This window comes from Zootoca vivipara, chromosome 2 (genome assembly GCF_963506605.1).
Source record: "Zootoca vivipara chromosome 2, rZooViv1.1, whole genome shotgun sequence".
Lineage (NCBI taxonomy): Eukaryota > Metazoa > Chordata > Lepidosauria > Squamata > Lacertidae > Zootoca > Zootoca vivipara.
This window is the reverse complement of record NC_083277.1, coordinates 102,690,522-102,714,194: the sequence shown is the minus strand read 5'-3', so window position 1 is coordinate 102,714,194 and position 23,673 is coordinate 102,690,522. Positions and strand designations below refer to the sequence as shown.

The following is a 23,673-nucleotide window of genomic DNA, read 5'->3' as shown; positions in this document are numbered from 1 at the left end:
ACATTTCTCTGATGAAAATAGGGACGCCCCAAGGAAAAGCGGGACATTCTGGGATCAAATCAGAAACCGGGATGGCTTCTGTAAATTTGGGGCTGTCCCTGGAAAATAGGGACACTTGGAGGAGCTACACACTTGCCCACCAAATTTGGAATACCTTTAATTGGGTTCAGAAGAAGGTAACATAGAACAAAGAAAGGATTTCAATAGGCAAAACCCTTTTCACCTTTGCATGACAAGCTGCGCCGGTCCAAACTCCTTCTGTACGTACAACTCTTAAAGGGAAAGCAGGTCCATAATCCATTTGTGCCTTGAAGGGAGGGTTGTGTGAGCACACTGCCTTTGAATTGCTCTTTGAGTATTATTACCGTACAGACATTTTCCAAGAAGCAGCCAGAAAGGAAGCAAAGGTTTTCAGTTCCTTTACTCCCAGGTTTGTAGGTTCTCAGTATGCATTTACCCCTGAGGGATTGATACATGCTCTCTATCTCTACTCTGGGAAAATGCACCTCTCTCCTTTCACACCTGTCCTGGAACTACATGGGATACATGGGAAGAAGGTGGGTGAGCTCCTCAAATACACTCTGAATAATATTCAAAGTGATCTCTCTTATGTTCATGAATCAGTGGCTAATTTCTCATGGATAAGGGACTCAAGTTTCTCTGCAGTCTCACATCCTATTGGCTGAATCCAAGGTCCACAGGAGGTTCATTAACCCGTGACCCCAAAATTCAGGATCTCTCCCCCCCAACAAAAATCTGATGCCAATGTTTTGTGGTAGTTTTGTGCTGCAAACACCACATTTTGTGCCACCCACCACCCCACCCCTGAAACCGAGTACAGTAATTGACAAAACAAATCAGGGTCATAAGTTAATGCCAAAAATCCAAACTTGTCCGATGGACTTCAAACCAGTGCAAACGTTTTCTGCTAGTTTTGTGGCGTTTTGCACCGTGGGCTAAGGCTGAGCACTTTTACTCACAATAGGGAGAGAGCCCCAACCCACAAAACCCACCTCCCATCCCTGAGGAGGACATTAAAAAATCCACGCTCAAGCATGTGGCTTGTTTGTTACTTACAGAAAGTAACAGGGTCTTGTCCAGTCGGAATCTGAATAACAATAGAACCAACAATGGATGGATGAGAGTAATTGAGTGTTTGAGGCCATACAAAGCTGGGAAAAATGAGATTCAAAAGGGTGTATTACTAATGTGTTTATGAGTGTGTCCTCTGGCTTTACCAGGCAAGTTCCAGTAATATTAATGAGAGCTAGGCACGCAACTCCCTTGAATAGTGGAGGAATAAAGAATACTCTATTGTCTTAATCCTGCATGAAAGCTTTCTCCTGCATATGTCATGAGAGAAGTGTTGGTGTCCTACAGTGGAGGAGACCAAAGGTCCCATTCTCATGTCACCGCTGCACATACCACTGCTATTCTAGAAATTAGATGAGCTGACTGTGACATTATATGGTTTTCTCATTCAAACACTTTTGTGTGAATAGCAAGTAGCTACACCTGAATCCATGGTACATAGAAAGCTAGTTATGAAATAGCAGAGCAACATAATGAACACGTACCGCCCACCCACACCCACAAAATAAAGCCACCTCCTTTGGTCACAGGTACTGAAGACTTCGAAAAAGAAATTTTTTTTGAACATTTGGTTCAAACCCCCAGCTTGCAAGTTGAGGTCATCTTGCAGCCAACCAGCCCTTTTGTACAGCTGACAATAGACTCATTAAAAGCACACCCAAAATGTGAACGTAATTGCTTATTACTCCAGACATGGCTAAAGACATTAGCACAAATTCCGCAGATTTATAATGTCCCATTGTCTTTTCATTACCCATGCATGCAGATGACATGAGAGCCCAACAGACCACAGGCACATTCCAGGCTATAAAGAACACAGTATTGTTACAGACTGAAGAATAGGCTTTCAAAAAATAAATATTTGGGAATACACACACACACCCCTGTGCAACTTCATGTCTGCCTTGTGCTGAGGAAGATTTAAGCTGCAATATATTTCTGATCTTGGGAAATGCAGGAAATTGACGTGGCAAAATGGCAAAATGAAGAGAGTTACTGATACAAATGCAGCTTTCAGTACAAGCTCAGAAATCTGGATGCATTCAATTCAGCCAATGCAACTTTTGCAGGCGGCTCCTTCTCTCTCTCTCTCTCTTTCAGACATCCTTCCCAGGGCCCTGTGGTGATGGTTTTGAGACAAAACTGGGTGGAGCAATGCATGCAACTCTTGCTTTGTACAGTAGGGTAGTTTCTATGCACACCCCCTCTCTGTCTCTCTTCAGCTATATAGGCTTATTCAGAAGCAAATCTCACTCATTCCCAAGTTAGTTTCCATAGGACTGATTCCAGTTCCAGTCTATAAATATAACTGTTATTTTTACGGGACCTATGCGAGAGACCTAACATGACATTTGGATAACAATAGAGGATTTTGCTACTCAAATGGGGATAGCCTTAACAGCATATCTATTTTTTAAAACTATAGGTACGTACATACATACATACATACATACAGTACATAATTTGAAGCTGCCTCATACTGAAGTTAAGCTGCTGGCCTGTCGAGCTAGCACAGGATTCCAACTGGAAGAGTATCTCAAGCTGAGGTCATACCCAGAGGGGAGCAAGTGGCGCTGTGGTCTAAACCACTGAGACTTTCAGGCTTGCTGATCAGAAGGTTGGTAGTTCAAATCCGCACGATGGGATGAGCTCCCGTTGCTCCGTCCCAGCTCCTGCCAACCTAGCAGTTCGAAAGCATACCAGCGTGAGTATAAAAATAGGTACCGCTGTGGCGGGAAGGTAAACAGCGTTTCCATGCGTTCTGGCACTCGTCATGGTGTCCCATTGCTCCCAGAAGCGGTTTAGTCATGCTGGCCACATGACCCGGAAAGCTGTCTGCAGACATGCCGGCTCCCTCGGCCTGAAAAGCAAGATGAGCCCCATACCCTATAGTTAAGTTTGAGTGGACTTAACAGTCTAGGGGTCCTTTACCTTTGCCCAGCCCCATGATCCTCTTAACCAGGCATCCCCAAACTGTGGCCCTCCAGATGTTTTGGCCCACCACTCCCATGATCCCTAGCTAACAGGCCCAGTGGTCGGGGAATATGGGAATTGTAGTCCAAAACATCTGGAGGGCCAAAGTTTGGGGGTGCCTGCTCTTAAGTGAAGGATGGGGAAGCTGTGGCCCTCCTGATGTTGTTGGTCTCTGACAATTGCACCTTTGATCCCTACACTCTTGTGCTGCCTGGCATCACATCTCCTGAACTAGGGCTGTTTCCTCTGGATTCACTCCAGCCCTCTAAATACAGCAGCAGTGGCGGCAGCTGTAGAAGAACAAGAACCACAGTGAAGTGAACCACAACTCTCACACCGCCATAGTTTTGTATTGAATTGTATAATTTCATATACGGCATCTTGCGGATATTTTCGATCCAAGGGTGGGGGTGGGGGGTTATAAATTGTTCCATCTGCACAAATGGAATTACGTTCATCCAAACATAAAGGCCGAAAGCTGGAATACCTGATTGATGTAGGGATCAATTTATTAACTATGGGTTATCAAGGATGGCTATATTGATTCTGTGCATCAATATTAACTGGATTTCGACAAGCCATTCCCTGTGAAAGTACTGTTCAGTACAGTTGGCATGGTTGGTGTAGAAAAATCAAACACACCTCTCCATCCAGACAATATGCTTAGAAGATATGTTCCCCACCACCACCACCACCCTCAAGCAATGCAATTTTGTGTCCACTAACAAGTGAAATAATAATAGTTATTATCTTAATTAAATATCCTCAAATATATCTTTATCCAAGTCATTCTGACTTGTTCGTGGGAAGGGTAGATGGCATTGCCTCAAAGCTAGTGTAATCCCACACTTCATGCTGCATTTCCCCCTTACTTTTCTTACCACAAAAAGCGCAGTTTTGGAGATAAATGAATTTGCGGCCCAGGAAAGTACAAATCAGTTTTAACTGTGCAACCTGAATTTACCAGGATGAGATTTGAAGCCAACTTGAAAATAGTGACAGACTGGAAGCACCCACAGTCAGGAATATACAGCTGAATTGATGATGCACAGAGTTCATGAAAATGCAGGAGCAATACTATTTTTGTCTTCCATGTAAGGCACCTCTTATGTGTTATCTGCCGCCTAGAGTGGCTGGGGAAACCCAGCCAGATGGGCGGGGTATAAATAATATATTATTATTACCGTATTATTATTATTATTATTATTATTATTATTATTATCATCATCATCATCATCATCTGTGCATGGTGGTTGTTGTTGTTTACATGGAACACTCATTTCAGAGTGCAAAGGGTTAAATCATACAAAGCTCCATTTCTTTATTTCCTGCTAATCACATCATTGCCCGCATTAAAGAGGAAGAGAGAGAGAGAGAATGAGAGAGAGAGAGAGAGAGAGAGAGAGAAGAAACCAACAACAACAAAAACTGAAACATGTTTATTTCATTTGTTTAATTTCAAGTTCTGAGCACACTAGCTGGAAACTATGCTTGATAGTTAAACTGAAAACATTTGGATTTCCTTTCCCTCTCTGTCACCACCCCCAGTTAGATCACTTCATTCTAAGTCCAGGATTTAAGCAACATATTTTTTTATATAAAGCTATGGAAGCCAGACAGCAAAAACAAAGGGGATTTGCAGTTCTGCAGCATCAAATTGCACCAACTCAGCCCTGGTAATACATCAGATATTTCATACTGCCCATTTCTCTCTCTCTCTCTCTCTCTCTCTCTCTCTCTCTCACACACACACACACACACACACACACAGAGAGAGAGAGAGAGAGAGAGAGAGAGAGAGAGAGACTCTCACACCAATAATAATAATAATAATAATAATAATAATAATAATAATAATGGCAGCAATGATAATATATAATAGCAAAACAGGCCACATTCATGCAACCCTCAGGCTGGCAGACTTTTCCAAAAAAACATGTTCCTCATACCCAGAACATTTCCCTTAAACATGGTGGGAAATGCATATTCTAGTTTCTATGGCTTCCTTAGCACCCTTGACCTGCAGCTTCTTGCCCGTGCCATCCCACTAACCTCCCAGTCCCGTTTCCATCTTCTTTTAGGCAGATTTGCTCTTGAGCATTCATCTGTTGCAACTTCCTCCGCCTCTTGATGATTGCATGGAGAGATACTAAACCCGGAAGTGGAACGGATTGGAAACTGGCAGATGTCACGATGCTGGAACTACCTTGCAAATAGGTTCACAAAAAATGTTATCAGCTCAATAAATATAGTAGCTCAATAATTTGGAAAGTTAGTAATTCGTTACATGGCTTGGGACAGGGATACCCGAGGTGACATCTTCCCCGACATCAACCAGCCAGTAAGCAGAGCCCCCACCCCACCCCACCTACTTCCAAGTGCTTCCACCACCTGAAGTTAGATGGCTGGCAAAGAAAATGAGAAGAGCTTCCTGGATCAGGCCAATGGCCCATCTAGTCCAGCATCCTGTTCTCATAATGACCAACCAGATGCATGTGGGATGGAAACCCACAAGCAGAACCCAAGAACCAAGAGCACTTTCTCCTCCTGCGGTTCCCATCAACTGGCATTCAGAAGTGTTATTACTGTCGAGGCAGAGCATAGCCATCATGGCTAGTAGCCATTGGTAGCATTCGGTAGCCTTCTACAAGGCTACAGGGGGAAGGGCATTTTCAGCTATAACACCTTCTCCTCAGGGAAAATGTATTTTAGGGGCCAGCTGAATATCTTTTAATTTTTATCCCTGGTTATTTTGCTTCCTCTTGCATTTTTTTTAAAGCCTTGTCTTTCTTTTTTTCCTTTTTGCAACCTGCCTTTGAAATTTTGAACCAGATAACAGTGTGAGATGTTCACACATTACATTCAACAAATGTATAATTTTTGTACCTGTGTGGACGAATAGCTGAGCTGCACACTTGTACAGTTGTTTACATGTTTTATTGTGTTTATTGTGTTATCCTGTTGGAATACCGCCCAGAGTGGCTAGGGAGGCCTGGCCAGATGGGTGGGGCATAAGTAATTATTATTATTATATATAAGTAAATTATTATTAATTATTAAATGTTGAACTTGTGTACCCAACAGTTGAGCTGTATAAGTTGCCTAGAGATGATTTTTACATGACACAGGCAACCAGATATTTACCCTATTTTTCAGTGTTTAAAACTGCCCCCTCCCATGTATAAGATGACTCCTTTTTTTTTTAACTCGAAAAGATCGCCCAAAGTTGTTGAGTCGCTAGTGAGGCTCTGCAGCTCATAGCTACATCTTCTGTAAGATTGCTACTTACGTGTGATCAGGACCATGGTGCCGTGAAATAACTATATTCACAAGCCATGCAGGTGAAGTGGATGGTGTTGTGACTTCTCATTCTGGCACTAGGTTAAGAAACTGAGCTGCCCCATCACAAAGATCCAAGGTTGAACGACACCTCTGCTATGAGCTCCCTAGGAGAACGTGGATTTAGGCGCAAGCCTTTCTCCATTCTTCGTGCCCATCTTCAGTAATACTCACCGTAGGAAGAAGAGCCCATCTAGTTCAGCATCCTGCTTCCCACAGCGGCTAGCCAGATGCCTAAGGGAAGCCCACAAACAGGTCACGAGGGCAACAGACATCTCCTGCTGTTGTATCCAGGCAACGAGTACTCACAGGCATGCTACGTACTTCCAACCTTGGAGGGTAGCATTCAGCCCTCATGGCTAGTAGCTATTTATGGAGCTGTTGTGTGAAGCAGTTTAGAGTACAGTATTCCATTTGCTACATCAGTGCTTTTCATGGTTGTTAGTTGTGCCGCATTCCACAGTTTAGGAATCCATGCCTGTTCTGCCGCTCTCCAATCCATATTCCATCTTGGTGAAGAAAAGCAGTTGAGAAATGTTAATAGATAGCAAATCCTTTTCCTGTCCTTTATCAACTGATATGAAACATTTGGTGGAGATGCAGGGGCCTTTTAATGTCATCTTAAAGGAAAACTGGCCAAGAAAAAGAATGTCCTGATAGCGGGAATGTGCTGAACAAAATATCAAGGTGAAGAAGACTGGTGTGTGTGTGTGTGTGTGTGTGTGTGTAGACATTTGAGAGGATAAAAGGAAGAGAAAATGTATCTCTTATCTAGTTCATCCCCAGTAACAAAAGTGTGTTGGCTGACAAGGCTGGCTTCAAATCCAGTAAAATTGTGTGCTTTCTTCTCTCACTGAAGTCTGTTTCACCATCCTTTTTCTTCTTCTCACTCCCCTTGTTATAAGTGGGCGTCCGTGTATGAATAATATCATTAAAATTGTGTTTTCTTAAATGCAGGCAGATATGAAACTCGGTTTTTAAAAACTTTCTTGGCAGTTTGTGAACTGTTATGAATACCCTTTTTTTTAATGGTTCAGTCAAAAGGACACGGAGAATATTTTAGTAACTCTCACAATAACTTTGAATAACCTTACAGTGACTTTGATCTGTGTTATGATCCACATTTTGCAGATGGAGGGGTGAAGCTAAAAGAATGGAGGATTGCCGTCTAGTGAGTTCATAACTGAGGTGAAACTTCCTGCTTTGCTGATATCGTTTTGTAAGTCACTTTGGATCACTTCTTGAGAAGAAAGTGACTAATAAATGCAAATAATCATTATCATTATCATAATTTCTTAGCTAGTATGCTACCCTGGCTCTCAGTGTTTAGTCTAGTCTAACCTACACACACACACACACACACACAGAGAGAGAGAGAGAGAGTGTTAAGGAACACAGATACTTTCTGGGATCAGCAACTTACCGGTAATAGTGATGGCTTTGGCAATCCCACCTGGTAATAATAGTTTGGTGAGGGAGTAGCTGTCAGTAATTCTTAAGAGAAGTGTCAGAGTATACCCACAAAAACACACACACCCCTAGGATTCTTCACGACACTAAACTTTATTTGAACCAGCGTCTTCATTGTATTGAGTGTGAGAGATACAGAATACTCAGGGCATCCTTGCTCTGACCCCTGCATTTTCTACACCTTTCAAGAGTGCCCCACTCATACAAACTGCAGAGCCATCACAACTCCCTCCCAGTCTTTACCAAAACTTTGCTTCTTTCTATGTCTTTCCCCCACCCGCCTGCAAATCTCTCAACTTACTGTATTTTTCGCTCCATAAGACACACTTTTTTCCTCCTTAAAAGTAAGAGGAAGTGTCTGTGCGTCTTATGGAGTGAATGTGTGGTCCCAGGAGCCAAATTGCCCACGGGCGAATAGCAGGTCGTGCTTTTTTTTTTTTTTTTAGAAAGAGCTAAAGGCTAACAAGAGGGAAAGAAAGTGTTGAAAGGAACCACTCAGCAGCTGATTGCAAGAGATCGGGGAGGGAGATAAGGGAGCTAGCTCCCTTCCTGGCCTGCCCAGGCCCCTTGCCCAGGCCTCAATTGTTGTCTGCAGAGGGAAGCTGCTTGTTTCCCCAGGGACATGTGACTGGCCGATTAGATTATCTGTCTGGAAACTGTAGAAATGTGACCCTTTCCTTTCCTAGAGAAGCTGCAGAATTGTGAGTTGAACCCCATAAAAACAATATTTTTTCCCTTTGCAAGGTAAGCTCAACAACTTTAAGCTGATCCTCAAAAATGGAGCTTTCCCCCCTTTGCAAAAAAGATGCAACTGGAATAAGCATTAGCAACTGCTATGAGTGGCTCAAGCTACCGTTAAAGGTACAGGAGCAGAGACTGATGAAAAATTGGCAATCCTAATATCTCAAATATAAGCCCATTTAATTATTCAAAAAAGCAGTCATCAACTTTGTGCACTAGTCATTCCGGCTAGAGGTATAAGAGCTCTTACTGAGTGCATATGTGTAGTCTAAAACAATGAAGGGGAGCAATTGTCATCTACTGGAGAGATGGAAGGGTGGTAACTGAAGATCATACCTGTACTATTAAGGTTTGCTTTCCTCTGTCCTCCATTTCCTTGATCTGATTAAAGTGCCATATTGACTCATCCGGGAGCTGTAATTAATTTCACTTTGTGGTTTGTCACGTACTTTCTGACTTATTATAAAATCCACATATACGTATGAACACTACTGAGAGGAGTTTAATGCATCTATGAAGCAATTTACAATTAAAACAAGAATAACTTCAAAGGTATTAACTCACATGTGGGCTCCAAGCCTCTCATGGTGTTCTATATACAGGGCTTTCCTTTCATTTTGATCAAACCTGTTCCATCACTTCAGCTGAAGTAGTTACAAGCCTTTGATCTTGTTATCAACGTGACCACTGGTGAGAACGCTACAACTTGCATTGCGTGTGACAGCGTATACAGTGTCAGTTGCCATGCCTGAATAGCAGGTTTTCAATTCTGGGTGAAATCTTGACTTCTCTTGGAGCCACTGCAATTTATGCTTCTGGCAAGTACTTTCCGGCATCACATTCACCTTACAGTAAAGAGGTTGCAGAGCACCTTTGTGGTGCTTCGGTGATGTCAAGCATTCATCCAGGGTAAAGATGATAAGATGTTCTTCTAAACTAGCTGCACTACTGACTTGCTGATTTGCTAGTGGCTCCTTTGAATGGGCACGGGTGGTGCTGTGGTCTAAACCACAGAGCTTAGGGCTTGCCAATCAGAAGGTCGGCCGTTCAAATCCCCGCAACAGGGTGAGCTCCTGTTGTTCGGTCCCAGCTTCTGCCCACCTAGCAGTTCGAAAGCACATCAAAGTGCAAGTAGATAAATAGGTACCGCTCCGGCGGGAAGGTAAACGGCGTTTCTGTGCTGCTCTGGTCCACCAGAAGCGGCTTGGTCATGCTGGCCACATGGCCCGGAAACCAATAAATCAATATAAATTGATAACAACAACAATAAACAGTTTACAGTTATGCCCAAATTAAAATAACCACCAGCTCCAACTAAACAGTTAACCAACACTGACCCAACAAAAAAAACAAGACAGAAGAACCAAAATTAGTGCCATTTAAAACATTTAAAAAACATTTTAGCCAGGTGGCACAAACCAAAAGTTGTTCCAGCAATGTCCCTCTGGCCTCCCAGGAGCCTGTTTTAGCTGTTCAGGGTGAGTCTGGGCCCCACCCCTAGGCCAGGTGGAAATGGGCCTTGCAGCATGGATGAGGTCTTTCTTCCAGCACTCAAGCAGCAGCAATTAGGGTTAGGGAAAATCCCTGTCTCAAATCCTGGAGAAGCACTGCCAGCCAGTGTTTACATTCGGTGGTGTCCAAACTTTTTCCAAAGAGGGCCAGATTTGATTAAGTGAAGGACCGTGGGGGCCGACTGAAGGGCCAACCAAAGCTGTTGACCGTTTTTTATGATTGAAGTTGTTGAGGTTTTTTTTAGGATTTTACCCCAGGAAATAAACTGCCACAGGGGCTGTATTAAACCGACCAATGGGCTGGATTAGGCCCCCAAAACGGACTTTGGATATGCCTGGTTTACAGCTGAGACAATAGTTTTGTCTCAGTAGAAAGCAGCTTTCTATGTAGCCAGTACAACATGAAACTCTTAATCTCAGGGATGTGGGCTCAAGCCCCACACCTTTCCAACTCTACAATTCTATGATTCCTATCATATCATCGGAAACACCCCACAATCCCCAGTGAAGATCTCCATTATAAAAATAGTTTATTCTCTAATTTATATGGGAATGAAAGAGAAGATAAGAACATTCATCCAGCCATGTTTAATCTTTTATTTTATTTTTTAAGTTAGAAGGTGGTGGGCAGAGACTGTAAAATATGTGTGTTAATTCACTGATATGCTTATCAGTCACGTCAGTAGCAAACTGGGAAGGAAACCGGTCTTATCCCACTGCGGAGGAACATGCTGTGCACTCTCTTTTTATATGTCTGACTTCACCCAAAAGTTTCTTGCATATTTTTTTCTGCATTGGCTTCTGGAATCATTTTGGAATAATTTCCTTCTTTGATTCTGCTTCACTTTCAGTTGCTTTTTGGACAGTAAGCACCCCAAAGCCATGGCTTTTTGATGATAAGCAAAAACTCACACATAAGACGTGTGTACATCATGTGTAATTGCAGCAGTAAACTGAAGGGTGTACCATTGGGAGAGTGGGGCGAGGTTATTTGGGTCAGTTTTAGGTTTTAAGTTGCTGCTTACTATCACTTTCACTGCCCTAATGAATAGGTGACAGGCAAAGAAGCAAAATACATAGCTGCCAAGTTTTCCCTTTTCTCGCGAGGAAGCCTATTCAGCATAAGGGAAAATCCCTGTAAAAAAGGGATAACTTGGCAGCTATGAAAATATGAATTGTTAATTTTGCCATCTGCTCGGTCTGGGGATTCATTTCCATTGGCAGACTGGAGAATCGGATGGAAGTTCAAAGATATCCAACTTCCATGCTGCTTGTACAAGCTATGTGTGTCTATCGGCTTCCCTCTAGGCCCAACAACAAGGGCATCTACATGTAATTACAGAGATGATGAAATTTAGGAAACTCTTGACTTTCGAGCATGAAGGAAAGCATGAAAGGGCTACTTGTTCCTGCATTTCCTTCTCTAGTCCATCAGCCTAGCTTTTAGCATTGCACATGCCCCAAGCGTTACAAATTATTGTATGGTTTTGTTGGTAAGAGTTGATGTTGCTCCAAACTGGCAAAGACAGGAAGAGGTTACGCAGAGACAGCATCACAAGATGGTCCCTATGAAGCATCTGGGATGCCCCTGTTGTGTTTACCCTTTTCAGCTCAATCCGTTGTTTTGTTTCATCTCCAGCCATAGCAGTCATCCTCACTGTTAAGCTCTCCCACAGACCACAACGGATCTACTATAGTACAAAAAGCGGAGGGGGGGGGAATGACCCCTGTGCATTTCAAAGGCTTTGTGTTTACACCAGGCATCCCCAAACTTCGGCCCTCCAGATGTTTTGGACTACAATTCCCATCTTCCCCGCCATAGCTGCCAAGTTTTCCCTTTTCTCGCGAGGAAGCCTATTCAGCATAAGGGAAAATCCCTTAAAAAAAGGGATAACATGGCAGCTATGCCGACCACTGGTCCTGTTAGCTAGGGATCATGGGAGTTGTAGGCCAAAACATCTAGAGGGCTGCAGTTTGGGGATGCCTGGCAAATGAGAAGGAAACTTACTTGGAAAGATGTGTGAGGCTTCCCTTGGAGTGCTTTTGTGTCTTACAGAGCTTCTGCAGGGAAGGAGGTCCAGTTGTGGAGCAGCCACCAAGCAGGACTATGGGAATGCTCTTGTCACATAATAATAATAATAATAATAATAATAATAATAATAATAATAATAATAATAAATTATTTATACCCCACCCATCTGGCTGAGTTTCCCCAGCCACTCTGGGCAGCATACAACAGAAAAATGAAATAAAATAATTAAACATTAAAAGCCTCCCTAAACAGGGCTGCCTTCAGATGTCTTCTAAAAATCTGGTAGCTGTTTTCCTCTTTGACATCTGATGGGAGGGCGTTCCACAGGGCGGGCGCCACTACTGAGAAGGCCCTCTGCCTGGTTCCCTGCAACTTGGCTTCTCGCAACGAGGGAACCGTCAGAAGGCCCTCGGTACTGGACCTCAGTGTCCGGGCAGAACGATGGGGTACCTTCAGTCGGCCTTAACAATTACAGCCATGCAGAGGAAGAAATGTGGTTCCCTCTTGCTGGTTCCCCATAACGTCACTTCTCACAGTGAGGGAACCGCCAGAAGGCCCATGGAAATTGATCTCAGTGTCCGGGCTGAACGATGGGGGTGGAGACGCTCCTTCAGGTATAGAGTGCCAAAGCCATTTAGGGGTTTAAAGGTCAACACCAACATTTTGACTAAAGGTCAGCACATCTGACTGTGAGGACAGAGTACTTCCTTTTGTTTGCCTCGAGTCTCCCACCATTCAGCATTAGATCAGGGTAGACAACTTCCAATTGTGCTTTTCAGATGATGCAGACTCCCATCATCCTTGGCCATTGGCCCAGCTGGCTGGGGCTGACAGAGGCTGCAGTCCAAAACATCTGGAGGGCACCATGTTGGCTACCCCCCCACCCTTGTGGCTGATCACAACTAAGTGGCATACTCCTATGGATGCTGCCAAGCCAACCCTCTGCGCAGCTGGGGAAGTTTGCTCACATGCAAAGGAATACAGTAGTCGGTTGCACTCCCGCCCCCCTCCATCAATGCATTCGTTTGAACATCTGTAAGGAACTGGAAATGTTCCCTACGAAGTGTGCGCATGCCCCCTTCACGATAAAGCATCCAAGTAGTACTTTACTTCGTACTTTGAAATGGCTTTTTAAAATGACCCTCGATAATACATGCGCGTTATCCTGTGCGGCTGTTTTTCAGTGGAAATGTGGTGTAGCTCCGCATCGGGGCAAGTTTTGCACGCAGCGCTGCTAAGCCAGCAAAACTTGGTTCATTTCCGCTTCGAGATCCTTCATTTTCAAAGGGATGCGCCCCCCCCCCCATCCCCCTCGCTCTGCAGAGAGCCTCATGGCGCCTCCTGCGTTTTTGAAGCTCGCCTAAGCAAAGGCGAAGCTATAGTATCAAATCCGCTCAAGCCCCGCCCACCCCCTGTGACAATGGCCGATGTCCCCGCCCACCAGAGAGCATTCATTGGTAATAAAGGGAGCGCGGGGCGGCACCTCCTCCGCGCGCTCTGCTAATGTATCAATCGTAAGCGCGTGCGTCCGCCTCCCTGCCACCTGACTGTCCAATCAGAGGATCCCGGCTGGGGAGTAAGAGCTTGCTGAAGGGCCAGTGGGAGGCGCCTGGGCAACACCCATCGGCGCGACTTGGGGCGCGAGAGAGCGGCCGAGTTGCCAAACGCAGTGATCTGTGCCTGTGGCTCCCTCGATGGGGCAGCGGGAGGTGCTTGCGTTTGGCACGCACGCTGCCGTTTGGGAGGCAGCGCGCGCGGCACCTTTCCTTCCGCGGCAGGCGAAGGGGTGGAGTATGGCTGCAGTGCTCTAGGCATGCGTGTACCTGGATGCAAGTCTTCCCACAATCGAATCAGATTGGGTAAACGGGGCGCTGTGTAAACAGGGGTCTCCTTTCCCTTGCCTCCAGATCTTTCAATCTGGCAAAATATCCTATGCTGGGAGAACAGTTATGACAGGGCCTGTCTGCGAGTCTTGGTCTGGGAATATGAAGACACTCTGCCCATCGCTGTCATTTACTCCAAAGACACCCAGTCCTGGGCGCCAGGTATCTCAGACACCTCTGACATTGCCATCAGCCGTTCGATGCCCCAATTCCAGCCCCGACATGTGTATTTTACCATTTCAGTGTATGTATATCTGTGATTGAAATCAATGTCAAGTTGGTTAAATTCTTTGAATTTTATTTAAACCTGAGTCAGGATTTGGCCCAAGCCAACTTCTAGGGGCTGAGGTACCTTTTGCCCCCACTAAAGTATTTGAGGCCGGGTCTGCCCCCCATCCCAGTTGATGGGCATTGCTGTTCAAATGGTGTGTGCATGCTGAATCATGTGATCGATTATGCAGGTTGGGGCTTACCTGGGTCCCCCCAATATTTTATTCAAGTTTGCACCATTGGCCCAAGTTAATGCATAGTAAGGAAATACTATTTTAAAAAAGTATTCCAGAAGAAATCTTGCACCCCTATATTTTTAGTATACCAAAACACTCTGCACTTCTCTTTATTGACCAGTCAGCGTTTGTATCTGGCCAGGAGCTGCAACAGTGGCCTGGTTGAGCCATTCTACACCATTGCTGCTTGTGTTGTGGGTCGCTGCATGAAATACATCTAACAGCAAAATAAATGAATGTTTGTAATTATAAAAGTTGGTCTAGCTATAGGCTGCACGCGTTCTTAGTGTATTTCCAAGAGACTTAACATAAATTGCATTCACACAAAAAAGGTGGCCGAATCTGACGTAGAGCATTGATGGAGTACCAGTAGTTCTTGCATTAGCCTGTAAGAGCGCTGCTCTTAAGGGATGCCTTTGGTCTTAGTAGAAGCTTATTTATTTATTCATTTATTTATTTTCCTTCTTCTTTAGAATTCAATCTTTATTGTTTTTTAAAATATACATTTATACAACATTTATACAACACTCTGTTTTTGTTTGTAACAAAAAAGGAAATGATGGCAACTGAGGCAAAGATACTTTGTATACCTCACAATACACATGACACTACAATTTAATACACTTATCTGTAAATACACTTTTACCGCACAGTTACTTATTTCTTCTATTTTTTTAATCATAAAGGTAAAGGGACCCCTGACCATTAGGTCCAGTCAGTCGTGACCGACTCTGGGGTTGTGTGCTCATCTCGCATTATTGGCCGAGGGAGCCGGCGTATAGCTTCCAGGTCATGTGGCCAGCATGACAAAGCCGCTTCTGGCGAACCAGAGCAGCACACGGAAACGCCGTTTACCTTCCCGCTGTAGCAGTTCCTATTTATCTACTTGCATTTTTGACGTGCTTTCGAACTGCTAGGTTGGCAGGAGCTGGGACCAAGCAACGTGAGCTCACCCCGTCACAGGGATTCAAACCGCCGACCTTCTGATCAGCAAGCCCTAGGCTCAGTGGTTTAACCACAGCGCCACCTGGGTCCTTTTTAATCATATTTCTATGTAAATTGTCAATTACCTTTATATACTACAAGGCTCAGTCTAGGTCTGCCAGGAGATTACCACACATAAGGTCATTTATATGAATGTATTTGGGACATGTAAAGCCTGGATACTAGGATTGTGCTTTGCAATTGCATCCCCATCTGCACTTATGAGGATAAACCTAACACAGATAAACTTACATCTGAGTCATTCACAGACCCTCCCAAGTGTCACTATTTTCCAGGGACAGTCCCAGATTTACAGAAGCCATCCCGATTTCTGATTTGATCTCGGAATTTCCCTCTTTTCCTTAGCACGTCCCTACAGTGGTACCTCATGTTGCAAACGGGATCCGTTCCGGCGGCCCATTTGCAACATGAAAAGGCCGCAACATGAAGTGCCGTATCTGCACACGCACGTGACGCAATGCAGTGCTTCTGCGCATGCGTGCAGGTCATGGACGCTCCGAACCCGGAAGTAACCCATTCCGGGACTTCCGGGTTTGGCGTGTCTGTAACCTGAAAAGATGCAACCCGCAGTGGACGTATCCTGAGGTATGACTGTATTTTCATTGGAGAAATGTTGGAGGATATGCGACCCCGAAGCCAAGGAGATAAGTAACTATACAACCTTTAGAAGACATCTGAAGGCAACCCTGTATAGAGACGGTTTTTAATGTTTTATTTTGTTTTTTATATATGTTGGAAGCGACCCAGTGTGGCTGGGGCTACCCAGTCAGATGGGAGGGTTATAAATAATAAAATTATTGTTACATTATTATTATTATTATTAATTTATTTTTTATTTAGGACGTCCCTATTTTCATTGGAGAAAGGTTGGAGGGTATGCATTTACAGACCTTGTGAATATTTACTTCTGAGTAAATAGCTGGGACACAGGGTGCTTGTTGTTGTTTAGATCTGGTGACACATTTCACAAGTATGCTCAAAACCCCCACATACAGTCATACCTCGGTTTATGACTGCAATTCGTTCCAGGGAGCCGGTCGCTCCCCGAGTACGTCGTAAAGGGAGCGGATCTTCTGCACATGTGCGAAGCGCCGATAGAGTGCTTCTGCACATCCACACGCCGCGGAACCCGGATGTAAACACTTCAGGGTCTGCGGCGGTCGCAAACTGATCAGTCGCAAACCGCGGCGGTCGTAAACCGAGGTATGACTGTATATATGTCCTTGAAGAGCTTCCAAGAGAATGGCCAAACATCCTCCAACAACATGGGAATAGCCTGGTTAATACTGTCTCCTAGGCATCCTGCCTTGCCTTCTCGGCCCAGCCAATGGGGATCCGAGGGATGGAACCAGCCATGATGCCTGGGTAATTCTTCTGGGTTTCCTCTTGCCCTGTAAGCTGCTAGCGTAGGCCACAGTGGTAAATCCCACAGAACGAGGTTGATGCCCATATAGTAGCAATGGGATGGAAAGGTGAATCAGTGTCCCATGTTCAAAGAGCCATGAGACACATTCACATTTAAGGCTTCCCCCAAAGAATCCTGGGAGCTGTAGTCTACTCCCTCACAGACCTACAGTTCCCAGTACCCTTTACAAACCAAAGCCTCCAGGATTCCCTGGGAGAAACCACGTGTATTTAAATGTATTATGTGGATCTGATCATAGAGTAGTGACTGCAACTAGGACCTTAATCTTTCAAGGCACACTAGAAAGTGTTCTGCCTTTGAAAATCCTGTTGCTAATTCTTTGTATGCAAATGAACAACACCAAATGACTTGACGATCAGAAGGTCTGTGGTTCAAATCCCTGCAACGGGGTGAGCTCCCATTGCTCAGTCCCAGCTCCTGCCAACCTACGGTAGCAGTTTGAAAGCACGCCAGTGCAAGTAGATAAATAGGTACTGCTCCGACGGGAAGGTAAACGGTGTTTCCGTGCGCTGCTCTGGTTCGCCAGAAGTGGCTTAGTCATGCTGGCCACATGACCCGGAAGCTGTCTGCGGACAAACGCCGGCTCCCTCAGCCTATAGAATGAGATGAGCGCCGCAACCCCAGAGTCGTCCGCAACTGGACCTAATGGTCAGGGATACCTTTACCTTTACCTTGCATTTGATGAGCATTATCCTAAATAATTAGCAAACATGCATAAAAGGCCCACTTCATCCAGCCGGACTTCCTTCCAAAAAATGTGTGCATAGTTTTCATTTTATTCTTGCCCTGTGGCAATAATCCGGGCACATTTACTTGGGAGTAATTGTGGGGCTGAGGATCAGGCTGCAAGCCACCTAGATTCTTTATAGTACCTTCCCTTAGAGAGAGAGAGAGAGAAAAGGCCCTCTTTTTGTACAGCTCCTAGCACAATGGGCTGGGTCTCTGGGCTGTATGATAAAAACTAATTATAGTAATGTGATTAAAGACCATCTTTCTACTATTGAGGGGGGTGGGAAGAGAATACCCCGGTGGCCAAGTTTTATTCATGCTTATTAGTCTTGCTTGTTTTGTAAATGCAATTAAAAAATTAAATCCCTTAAAAATAAGCACGTAGAATAGATGAAGACAAGAAAAGTGTGTGTGTGTGTGTGTGTGTGTGTGTGTGTGTGTGTGTGTGTGTGTGTGTACGCTAGTGCGGGCGCCCGCACCCCTGCGCGCGCATAAAGGAGTAAATTAAACGAAGAGGAAAAACAGACTGGAACCGCTGAGTTCAGATGCATTATGGCATGGAACTTCCATAAAGTTCAGAGGTTTTGGATTTCCGTGTTCTGAGGCTGCCTGTAAAATAAAATTTAAAAAAACGAAAAAGCTCTAAAAGACAACAGACCCAGACTTCATAAGGGGACTGAGTGCAGTGGGGGAAGGGAGATGGATTGGCCCAAAACCTGCACGCCAGATCCAATCTCTAATTAGAACCTTTTGTCTAAAGTCTTTTCTAAAGCATTCCGTGTCTGTTTAATATTTAACATATGGGGGGGGGACACACAGAGTTTTGTTGGTGTGCCAGTTATATTACAATCAGATATTGTTTAGTTAAGATGCAGAATAAAAAGAAAGGAAAAGGCCAATTTTCTTCTAACATGAAACTTTAAAGAAGAAGAAAAGGCAGTGGGGGAAAGCGCGCGGGAGTGGGGTGGGGTGGGGGACTCTACCGCAAAATGATTTCACAGTCCTGCACTACTAAAGTTGATCATTCCATCCTCCCTCCTCTCCCCCCCCCGGCACCTCCCGCCACCTCTCCAAAAGAGCAATACAGCAGTTGCTCTGCATTGTATGGGAAAATAAAAGGAAGAGAGTTCAAACAGCAATTGATATTTATCTCATGGGGTGAAGGAGGGGCTGTGTGTTGGAGGTGTGGGGGGGGGAGGGAGAGGATAGTTTGCAAAGAAAGGGCTAAGTTGATTGAGCAACGAACGGGTTAAAGGCAAAGGAGTGTAGCTGGCAGAACCGGGAGGAGGGAATGTTGCCTGTCCCTTTAAGGTTCCTGCAGCACTGAGAGAATTGCAGGGATAATACGATTGGGGCGGCAGGATCACTTACTTCTGACGTTCCAAAGCCTGGGGGAGTTGGCTAGAGATTGTTTCTCTTTGATAAGGTCCTGGCAACTTGGTAGCAACTCAAGAAGCAATAATAATAAAAATAATAAAATCTAAGAGCTTCAGATTAAAATAAAAAAAGAAAAGAAAGAAAAACCATCCAAAGTGTGGGGGAATAATTAGCCCCTGTAGCTGCCGAGCAATGCCAGTAGTACGTAATGCCGGTTGATCTGGCGATAGTATGAATTGTATACCTTTACAGATGCACATACACAGAGAGACACGCACACACACATATGTATTTTATTTTATTTTAAGGCGGAAGGTGTTGCCGAAAAAAGACGCTTATCTCCCTTACAGGACCGTTCTCTCGGTTGTTCGCTTTGATGTGCACAGTTAAACCCACAGCTCAGTGTTTGTTGGAATAGCCCGGAGGACATTTGGTGCATGGAATGACTGCTTGAAACAGGACCTGAGTTGAAAGAAGGGGGGCGGGTGGGGGGTCAGGAGAAGTGAGGGAGGGATCAGGTCTTTTGATATATATATATATTTATTTTTTCCCCTCCCTTTTCCTTTCGGCTTAAAGAAGAAGCGGGGCGTGAAGGAAGGGAGAGGATCATGCTGGAACTCTCTCCCTCTCTCCGCTGATACGTTTCGCGTGCAATGTCCTGCTCGCTCGCTCTCCCTCCGCCCCCCCCAACCTCTTTAAACTCTCAGATGCTATTATGAAGCATGAGAGGAGGCGGGTGATGAAAATATAGAGGGAATCGGCGCAACGCTGCGGATTACTTTTCTTCATTCTGTAAAGGGAGAGAGAGAGAAGGGAGGTGGGTTTTTTTTAATTAAAGGAAGTACCGAGCGCCCGTTTACGGAGGGGGCGGGAAAAGAAAAAGAGAAGGAGAAGAGAGAAGAAAAAATACCCACTATAAACTACTGGATCAATGGTAAGTTGCACAAGAATGTACGCGATTCCCCAGCTGCCTGCTTGCCTGTTTCTCTACCGCCTCCCCCCCCCCCCCCGCGCCAGCTTTCTCCCGATCGCTTTGATGTCCTCTTGGCTTGAGCTTTGAAGTTGTTAAGGAAAGCTATTTATGCGTTAGTTATGAGCCGGCAGGGCTTGGTGAGGCGATAGTCGAGGGTTCGTATGCGAACAATAATAAACAGCAGAGGTGTGTGTGTGTTGTGTTTGTGTGCTCGAGAGACAGGAGACATCTGGGGAAGGAGTGGGGTCTTGCACTTTACCCACGTCCAACCAACGCACCCCAATTGCAGATATCCCGGTAAGGTGTGTGCGTGGTTGGTTTGGGGGGGAGAGAGAGAAGGGTCCATTTTCAGACTTGGACTTTTCAGATTGGAAAGGGAGGTCGAGATCAAGGATGTGCATTTCTTTATGTGCGGGGAGGTAGGGATGCAGCGAGGATGCGAGGACTCCCTGCCTCTTCTCCCTCTCCCCCCCCACTCTTCCTTTACACCCCTCCCACTTCTCTCGGCACCCCCTGCGAACTCCAAAGAGCCAAACTGCAGGCTTACTTAGGGGTCAGTTGTTGCACAGGGCTCGGAGAAAGCAACTGGCTTAAGACTTCTCTGTGGCTTTCTCTCTTTCTCTCCCCCCCCCCCAACCTTCACTCTCCCAATTCCTCTTCTCGGTTCCTGAGATCTCTCGGCCTTTTTCCCTCTCTCTCTCCCCCCCCTTCCCTCCAGTCAGTCGCCATTTCTGGAGGGTTACTTACCACCCCCCTCTTTTATTTTTAACCCCCTCTTAAGGGTTGCATTTTAGCAGCTCGGTGGACTACAATGTCTTCTTTTAAACCCCCCCCCCCAACCAGTCTCCCTCTTCCTCGCTCGCTCTCTTTGATGGGGGGAACTGGAGAATATAACAGCCGGGCTTGGAATTTCTGCACGCGTTCAGGTACATTACAGGGGAGAGGGGGAAATACTTTCTTGACAGTAGTTTGTATTTGTTTGTTTTAAAGGCAAGCAGGCGTTTAAAATCTCCACTCCTGTCGTGAGGTGGTGGTGTGGAGAAATGACATGAGTAGTTTTGAACTCTGCACATAACTTCGTAAACCAACTTTTTAAAATTGGATGTTGGTTGGTTTTGTGTGTGTGTGTGTGTGTGTGTGTGTGTGTGTGTGTGTGTGTGTGTTAAAGAAACTGGTAGAAGTCTTTGCAAGCCCGTTTTCTCCCGAGTGAACTAAGGAAGGATGTTTGGAAGAAGCCACAAAACTTCTCAAGATCTTATTAATCCATCTTTAATGGTGGAAACTGGCTAAGTTTGAGAAGAAAAGTGCCTGACAACCAGAGCAAGGGAGGGTGGTGGTGGTGGGGAGAATTGGAATCCTTTGCTTCCAAGTGGTTGGAAGTTTTTAAACATGTGGATGTCTTTAACATGTGAATGGTATAACTTAAGCAAGTCCATGGGATGCCTTTGAAGGCTGTAGGCAACTGATCAGAAATGAGACAGGCAGACCTAGTTTTTAAAGTAAAACACTACTGTGGTCAAAGATTCTCTCTCTCTCCCCCCCCCCCAATTTTCTTTTAAACACTTTCTCAATATGCCATTCGGGTTTTTTTTTTCAGAGGAGCATCCAGCATTGTGCTTAGAAGGGTTTCTGGTGATCATAATCTAAATGTTTAAGGAGTTGAAGGGTTTTGGGGGAGGGGGGGCAGAGAAATGGAAACCAGATGCTGAGTAAAGCACGTTTTGTTCTTTGCTTTGAGCTATCTACCGAAAGAGAGGGAGGCAAAATTTTGAAGGATTTGTGTGTGTGTGTGTGTGTGTGTGTGCTTGCACACAAAATAGGTTTAACAACACAAGGGATCCAGTATTGTTCCTGGGACTTTTCAGATGTTATCATTAGTAGGAGGGAAAGGTTCACAGGGGGGTTTCTTTTCTTTTCTTTTGCCTGTTTTGATTTTATAGGCAATGCAATAATTAAGACTTCATTTTTGTTTTTGCTTTCGCCCCCACTCTTTCTGCTCCCTCCACACCAAAGTTAAAAGTGTGCCCAGAGTTCAATCTTCCTCTTTGAAAAGCGTATCTGATACTTTTGATTAGCACTGCAGATAGCTGCGGTTGCCTCTTTATTTTAATGTGAAGAGTTGAAAAGCCTGTTTACTTTTTGTCTTTGATGTTGGGTGGATCTGGTTTTGATTAGATCAATACTTCCCCCCCTCTTTCTTTTCCTTTTTTTCCCCTTCAAGAGAGAAGACTCTGAAGAATCCCCTGCTGACTTGAGAAAGAAAAGAGAGAGGGAGAGAGACAACACACATACAGATTACTGAGGAACTTAAAAAGAAAAAGTCCTGCCAGAAGGGACTCCTGGAACCATGAGCAGTGCAGCATTACTGACTCACCTCCCAGACCCCAGCAGCAGCTTCAGAGAAGATGCCCCACGCCCCCCTGTACCAGGGGAAGAAGGAGAGACACCATGCCACCTGGCTGCCACTTTGTTTGCCATGAAAAACCAAAGCTTCAAGGCCATGTCAGTTTCTTCCACGCCAAGGAGGAATGAAGATGGCCTTGGGGAGCCAGAAGGCAGCGCATTCCCGGACTCTCCTCTAGCACGATGGACCAAATCCTTGCATTCCTTACTGGGGGATCAAGATGGTGCCTATCTCTTCCGGACCTTCCTGGAAAGAGAAAAATGTGTGGATACTTTGGACTTCTGGTTTGCCTGCAATGGGTTCAGGCAGATGGACCTTAAGGATACCAAAACTTTACGAGTAGCCAAAGCTATATACAAACGGTACATTGAGAACAACAGCATTGTCTCCAAACAGCTCAAGCCTGCCACCAAGACCTACATAAGGGATAATATCAAAAAGCAGCAGATCGATTCTATAATGTTTGATCAGGCACAGACTGAGATTCAGACAGTGATGGAGGAAAATGCTTACCAGATGTTTTTAACTTCTGATGTATACCTCGAATATGTAAGGAGTGGGGGAGAAAATCCTGCTTACATCAACAGCAATGGACTGGGGAGCTTAAAAGTTGACTGTGGCTATCTCCCTACCTTGAATGAAGAAGAGGAATGGAGCTGTGCAGACTTTAAGAACAAACTTTTGCCATCCGTGCTAGGACTATCCAGTAAGGCATTGAGGGCTACAGCAAGTGTCCGAGCTACAGAAATTGTGGAGAATGGGTTCAGGTAAGATAACTTCCTTTGAATGACTTTTTGAGAGTCTATTGCTCCTTTAAACAAATCTTGCAAAGTGGGTATATGTGCACATGCTTGTCCTTTGGAGTAGATTTTTGGCAAAGATACTTTTTTTTAAATGAACCTTAACAACTTGGCATTTATTTCTGGCTTAGGGGGGAGGGCTGTCTTTCTCCATAATAAAGAAAGCAGTACATTGTGGTTCTTAAGACCCACCAGTTCCTAAAGCTCTCTTAGACATCAAAAAAGAACTTCAAAGCGACTCTTGTTCTTTGAGACATGCGTTAATTGTTACCACTTTAAACCACATTAAGAGGAGCTGGGAAGAGCACCATCTAGGCATGTGAATGAGTAATGAAATACTAGTTTGCCAGCTTCATCCCCAGCTAGTGTCGAAATATGTGGATTACATATAGAAAATGGGAAGCAATTATG

At 44.8% G+C, this 23,673-nt stretch overlaps 1 protein-coding gene across 4 annotated transcripts in view; it reads left to right on the top strand.

Moving 5' to 3' along the window:
• The window catches only part of AXIN2 (axin 2), a 69,105-nt gene that overhangs the window by 4,844 nt on the left and 40,588 nt on the right, over nucleotides 1-23,673 (top strand). Inside the window, exons 1-2 of one of the 4 annotated variants that reach the window (XM_035104031.2) lie at nucleotides 19,417-20,019; nucleotides 22,280-23,229. In XM_035104031.2, coding sequence (XP_034959922.2) covers nucleotides 22,406-23,229 — 824 coding nt within the window. In that variant the 5' untranslated portion in view covers nucleotides 19,417-20,019; nucleotides 22,280-22,405. The other 3 variants (XM_035104033.2, XM_035104032.2, XM_060271976.1) reach the window with 3 other exon arrangements.